Raw genomic sequence first — 6,968 nt, forward strand, 5'->3', positions numbered from 1 at the left:
CCCAGCAAGAAGGCTCGCAAGCAGGTGCTGGCCCTGAATGAGATCCTGTGGAATGACCCTTTGCCTGTCAAGCAGAGGGACAAGCGAAAGTACCGTGGCAGGCGGAACTTCTTCAAGAACAAAAAACGCGGCGGCCACTGTTCCTTCTTCAACGAGGCCGGCCTGGTAAAGTTCCTCGAGGCGAACCATCTGCAGATGGTCGTTCGTGGCCACCAGTACAAGAACTGCAAGAGTACCGGCTTTATGGCCGAGTTCAGCGGCCGCCTGATGACCGTCTTCAGCAGCTCCAACTACTGCGGCTCGGAGAAGAACACCACCGGGTACATCGAGGTGACCGGTCCGGAGTGTCACGTCAAGCCGCACGTTCTCCGTCCCTACAGCGAGTCGGGCAAGTACCGGGAGTTCAACCTGCTCAAAATTATCACCGACAAGAAGACGAAGGAGGTCACTCATGTTGCCTTCTGAGCTCTTTTACTTTTGTTTCACACACACCCACACCTGCACCTTTAGTGCACTTTGTAATAGCAATTTTGGCGATCTATTTATGCACTCATTTTGTCCCTCACTCTTTTACGTGCAAATAAAGTTTTTTCTTTTACAAATGTTACTTTTTACAAATAACAACACTACTTTTCTAGTAGTGATAAAATGAAATAATTAAAAAGTTGTTGACTTGGCCAGTGAACACTCAGACGCACAGACACAGACATTACTGTCTAGTTGTTAGTGCGGCTAATCACTGACTTGTCCTGGTTCTTTGCTGGCGAGCACTTTGAGGAGCTCTTGGGCGCCTTTCGCCCGAAACTGCCGCCCTGCACCTTGCTCTTGGCACTCTGAACCGACTTGACGGCGCTGCTGATCTCAGCAGTGGTCTTGCCAGCAGATTTCACGCCGCCCCCGCCACCGCGGCTGCCTCTCTTCTTGCTTTTGCCCGACTTGGTGGAAGATTTCTTCTTTGATTTTTTAGATTTCTTCGACTTTGTCTTCTTTGACTTCTTTGACTTAGGCGCGGCGGCGCTTTTTTTGGGGCCGCTTTTGCCAACAGAGGAGGCAAAGGAGGTGTAGTTGAGGGAGGCGGCGNGGGCGCGGCGGCGCTTTTTTTGGGGCCGCTTTTGCCAACAGAGGAGGCAAAAGAGGTGTAGTTGAGGGAGGCGGCGGAGAAGGTGCCCTTTGCGGCGGCAGTAGTTGAGCTGCTGCTGCTGCTCGCTCCAGAAGAGGACAGCGCTGAGCTGGCCGGTTTGCTGCTCTTTAGCGCTGACTTGCCCTTTGACTTGGAGGACTTGCCCTTCAGCTTGCTCTTCATCTTCGACTTCTTCATCAGTGCTTTACTGCCCTTGCCCTTTCCAGCCATCTTTGATTTCTTCAGTTTTCCCAGCTTTAGCGGGCCCATCTTTCCCTTCTTCATCTTCATCTTGCCCAGTTTGCCGCCCATAGTCTTGGTCTTGGTTTTCAGTGCCTTACCCAGCGCAGGCGGTGGTGCAGGACCGGGAAACATGGGGCTCTCTTCACCCTCCTTCACAGTATCGCCATCCTCCTTGGCGCCCTCCTCTTCCTCCTTGGGGGCTCCTTCATCTTCTGGCTCCCCTTCTCCTTCTTTGCCCTCTCCATCTGCCTCGCCGTCCTTTCCCTCTTCCGCCTCTTTGGCCTCCTCTTCTTCCTCTTTCTCCTCCTCGCCATCAGGCGCGACGTTCAGTTCTTCGTCGCCATCAATGGCTTCTTTTTCGGCTATAAATTAGAGAGAAAGAGATGTGTGCATGTCAATGATGTCAATAAAGTGCCCTCACACATAGGCAGATTGGCCAAATCAGTTCACCCTTGAGTAGACTTACTGGAATTGGTGCAGCCCATCGCGGACTTGGCTGTTGTGCAGTATTTCAAGTGTTGACGCGTTTCTCTTGAGACAAAAGTGCTAAAGTTGACGTCAAAGTTAATGTCACAAGGAGGGAGAAAAAATTGGAATATGAAAGATGGACTAAAGACGTGAATGTGTCTTTTTTTACAATCATTATTGCTTGTTGAAAACAATTCCAACTTTTAGAACTGATCATTAAAAGAGAACAACAAAATTATAGCTTGAACCTGAATAATCTAAATTAATTGAGCAGTGTAATTGTGTAGAATGCTAAGTGTGCATCGACCCATCTATTGACAATTGGACCACCTTCTCTCCCTGCCAATCACTTCCGGTAATCTGTGTGATTCAGTAGTTTGTCATCTTGTTCCTCTTTTATCGTTCGTCAAATGGAGCCAGTATAAAAGCACTAAAACAATCGTTTCAGTGAAATCGACTCGTGACTAAAATATTCTGAAAACGCTCACAGTCATGCATTATAAAAATAGTGCCACTTCTTCACAATCGATTGATCTGAGGCAAATAGCAAAAAGCATTAAAAGCGACCACCGTCGTCTAATTAGCATATAAATATAAAAGTATGTCATTTTAGCATTAATATTCATTTTTAATGAGCTTGCTATGCTGAAAAGTGAACAAATTGCACAACAACCACCCAAAGAACTCGTCAACGCCAAGTGCCAAGAGAATGACTTATTTTGAAGAGAGCGCAGGGTGACACTTTTATCGTCATAAAAAGAAGCAATTTAAAGTGAAATTAAANTTTGTTATGGTGAAAAGTGAACAAATTGCACAACAACCACCCAAAGAACTCGTCAACGCCAAGTGCCAAGAGAATGACTTATTTTGAAGAGAGCGCAGGGTGACACTTTTATCGTCATAAAAAGAAGCAATTTAAAGTGAAATTAAAGTAATGGCATGAGATAGAAAGAGATATGATATCAAGAATACATTAAAANAAGAGCGCAGGGTGACACTTTTATCGTCATAAAAAGAAGCAATTTAAAGTGAAATTGAAGTAATGGCATGAGATAGAAAGAGATATGATATCAAGAATACATTAAAATACCCGAAATTATCGCCCATTGATTGTACTTGGCAATCGGCATTTATTAGTACACTTTTCAGCATGGCAAAACTGCTAAAACTATCAGATGGCATTTAATAATAACTTTATGCACTGTTTAACTGGAATGCTTAATTTTAATTACCATTGCTTGTCATGCACTTTTTCAGACGCACACGTGTTCGCCTAGAGTACATGCGGGCAAGAGTACATTGCGTGTGCTGAGCACTACTCAGCTCACACTACTAATGCAACTGACACGCCAAAACATGAATAACATGAGTGAATAAGGTGAATGAGTAACTCGATCAAAAAAAGCTCATTAATTATCAGCTGTCTGTTTCGACAGGCGATGCGCATCGTTGATGCAAAAGTGATGCTGGATTTATGAGCTGAATGCAGTGGATGCAGTCGGCACCTACCATAATGACCAAAACTGGGGGCAAAAAAGATAGTTTTTGGGGCACTAACAACAGCATTAGCAAAGGCAATCTTTGACTTTAATTTTGTGCATTAAAATCCGCTGGTAGCTTTATGGAGTCAACGCTTGAATCGGTCGTGATTCTTTGCGCTTCGCTAAATGGTGCATTCCACTCTATGCTTTCTGCACATTCTTTTTCTTTGATTGCGACCAAATTATCATCCAACTACTGTGTTTGGCTTTATACTGTCGTTTAGGCCGCTGGAAATTGGTGCCAACGCTGATGCAATTTTTGTTTGCCATCCTCAATTTTAGCTTACTGCCGTCATCATTTTTGCTGCCTTGATCAAAGTGCAATGGACCGTTGGTCCAAAGTAGACTTTGGTTGCTAATTTGTGGCACAGTGCCACCAAAAACCACTGCTCATTAGGGAGTTGCAAAGTTGCTTGGTCATAGTAGCATCATCATCATCTCCTTCGTCGTCGTCGTTCTGTTCACATTCAAATTGAAACAATTTGTGTGCTTCCACAAACACACAGGTCGGTGGTTGAGCTGAAGGTTGGTGCCCTCATGTGCTTACTCTCTGGTGGGGCCCCCTTGTCAACGTTCGCATTTTTGGCGCACAAACACTTTTTCCCTTTCATTCTCCGCCACAGACGCAAGCAGGCAGCGTTCTCCTGTTCTTCAATGCCGACTCGATTAATTGCCTTCATTCATAGGCCATTGAGGTTGGTTTTGTGTGACTGAAAGGGAGAAAAGCGATGAAGTGAAAGAAAAGGAAAAAAATCAAGGGAGGGTAAAAGCAAACAAACCAAAAAACCATAATTGCGCAGAGCGATTCAGTGGAAAGGAAATCTGGCACTGGCTCAAGTGCGGGAAACAGTTGACAAACTGTGTGCCAAATGGCAATAAAGAATGACTACATGTGGTTTGTTTGTGTGTGTAAATGTGTGACATCAGCAGATGTTTGTTGCGGTATGTGAGAGTGTGTTGACAAAGTGTACAATGTCAAGAGCAGCGAGAGTTGTAATTGTTGGGAATTTATTATCAAATTAGAAACCAGACTGTGAATTGACTATGCTGGAGCCAAGCTGTGAGGAATAAAAAAACTTGAAAAAGTGACTTTCAGACACGTTTTTCTCTTGTCTGTGTTTGTGCCTTGAACTTGCCAGTTTCTGCTTCAAATTATGGCCCAGACAGTCAGACGCTCTTGAAAACTCCTCAAGGCATTGAGAATGGCCAAACTCTGCTGCTGAAGTTGTTTTTGTAGCTGGAGATGGCGTTTTTTGCTTCAGTTCACTTATTAATTGGCCACATGACTAATGACTGCAAAACTTTGCCCTAAAATGAAGTAGATAGTAGAAAAGTACAGAGGAAGCAGCAAAAAAGGAAGTAGAAACAATGATTCTTTTGCTCATCTCACTACTGCTGCTCCAATGTCAGCTCATTAAGGCAGCTCACTGGTAAAACACACACCAAAATGGGCAGTTGATTGGCCACACACATACACGCACATAGCAGCTCACCAAACTTGGAGCAGACAGAAAAGAAAAGAAAAGAGGCGACAGTCTAGTGCTTTACCTTGCTCTCCCCTTCTTTCTGTGTAGTGTGCGGTAAATAACAAGATTGTCACACTTCATTCGATGACAATGGCCGAGAACACTGTTGTCTGTTGTCGCCGTCAACTAGCCAATTGGAGCCTTTTTCCACTGATCCGATTGTAACACACCGCCGGCGGGGGCTTACTCACTGAGAACAAGCAACAATAGTAGTGAGAAGCATCAGCCGGCAGAGGCTTTACACAGAAAAGAAGGTAGTACTCAGCTCAACCCGCACTTTGTCTTGAGCACTGGTCAGTTGCTAGCACAGTTGAGTGCCTTTCCTAAATTAAAAGGATGCGCTAATCAATAATCAGTAGCGGGTGGTGGAAAAAGCAAACAGTCCTTGACCCGTCAGTGTGACACTGCTGCTGCAATGATTTGTTGCAGCACTACTGGCAATTGGTCCATTTGGCGGTAGATTAATTACCAAGAAGGATGCACACTGGAGGGAGCTCAGGATGCTGTTCATCAACAGCACATGCATGCATGCATTCACGCGTCGTTAGAAGCGGAATAACTGGCAGTCAAAGAAACGATGCGCTATGGGCACTAATTCACTGGGCTGATTGATTGCAGTAGGTTGCGGAATAAAGTGCAAGCAATTCCCTGATTGTCCAATGAATACGTATGTTTATGACAATTTACCATTCGATACTGATGGTGTGTTGCTTACGGCAGTGCACTGGATGTGTGTGTGCTTTTCACTACATCTGCCTCCCTCCTACTGATCTACAGATCCCTTGGTGCACGCTTTTATTTGAAGAAGTGTTCCACTGGGGCGATTTGTGCTGCGGTTTGGTAGTANTTGCAGTAGGTGGCGGAATAAAGTGCAAGCAATTCCCTGATTGTCCAATGAATACGTATGTTTATGCCAATTTACCATTCGATACTGATGGTGTGTTGCTTACGGCAGTGCACTGGATGTGTGTGTGCTTTTCACTACATCTGCTTCCCTCCTACTGATCTACTGATCTCTTGGTGCACGCTTTTATTTGAAGAAGTGTTCCACTGGGGCGATTTGTGCTGCGGTTTGGTAGTAGTAGCTGCTGCCGCAGCCAAATTGTCCTGTGCTGATATNTGCTGCTGCAGCCAAATTGTCCTGTGCTGATATCAGAGCAGTGTGTCAGCGGTGTGTTGACTTTGCGCCTGAAGCAGCAGCAGTAACCAAATTGGCAGTGAGTGTCACCCAAAATGAGTCGCTAAGTCTCATCTCCCCTTTTTCTTTTCAGATGTCTTCTTCATTTGCTGCTGCTGCTTGTTGGTATCTTTTTGGCAGTAGTCAGCTTCTGGTTTCTCTGGTGCGCAAAGTCAATCGCCTCTTCTCTACCACCACCACGTTGATCTACTGAGCTACTGCTGCTGCTGCTGCTTTTAGTGCTGTTTGTGCTGAATTTGTCAGCGGCGTTGGCAGTTGCGTACAGACTCTCCTGGCGAACAGAAGCACAGCGGCACGGCACATTCGAATGCCGCCACTGTCGCTTCGGNCGCTGCTGCAGCCAAATTGTCCTGTGCTGATATCAGAGCAGTGTGTCAGCGGTGTGTTGACTTTGCGCCTGAAGCAGCAACAGTAACCAAATTGGCAGTGAGTGTCACCCAAAGTTAGTCACTAAGTCTCATCTTCCCTTTTTCTTTTCAGATGTCTTCTGCATTTGCTGCTGATGCTGGCTGGTATCTTTTTGACGGCGGTAGTCAGCTTCTGGTCTCTCTGGTGCGCAAAGTCAATCGCCTCCTCTACCACCACCACGTTGATCTGCTGAGCTACTGCTGCTGCTGCTGCTTTTAGTGCTGTTTGTGCTGAATTTGTCAGCGGCGTTGGCAGTTGCGTACAGACTCTCCTGGCGAACAGAAGCACAGCGGCACGGCACATTCGAATGCCGCCACTGTCGCTTCGGGTTCAAAGAAGAGCGCGCGCTTTCCTGCACTGCTTTCTCTTGGCTGTTTTCATGCCTTCGTCTTTGATTCCGATTCTCTGATTTTCCCTTTTTCTCTTTCTCTCTCTCGCATTTACTTTCTTTTTGCTGACATTCT

The 6,968-nt window shown here is 45.6% G+C and overlaps 1 protein-coding gene across 1 annotated transcript; it reads right to left on the reverse strand.

Annotated features, from left to right (window-relative positions):
* Positions 1-1,263: 1,263 nt before the first annotated feature.
* Positions 1,264-1,848, reverse strand: Non2 (upstream activation factor subunit spp27 homolog Non2; the record flags this gene model as incomplete). Its single annotated transcript, XM_017637190.1, has 2 exons — positions 1,830-1,848; positions 1,264-1,725 (listed from the first exon to the last, which is right to left on the reverse strand). Coding segments are annotated over exons 1-2 (481 nt in total), but the record flags the coding sequence as incomplete, so codon positions are not given.
* Between the last annotated feature and the right edge of the window lie 5,120 nt (positions 1,849-6,968).

Source organism: Rhagoletis zephyria, unplaced genomic scaffold (assembly GCF_001687245.7).
Source record: "Rhagoletis zephyria isolate East Lansing unplaced genomic scaffold, Rhagoletis_zephyria_1.1 Rzeph_scaffold_20373, whole genome shotgun sequence".
In the NCBI taxonomy this organism is placed as follows: domain Eukaryota; kingdom Metazoa; phylum Arthropoda; class Insecta; order Diptera; family Tephritidae; genus Rhagoletis; species Rhagoletis zephyria.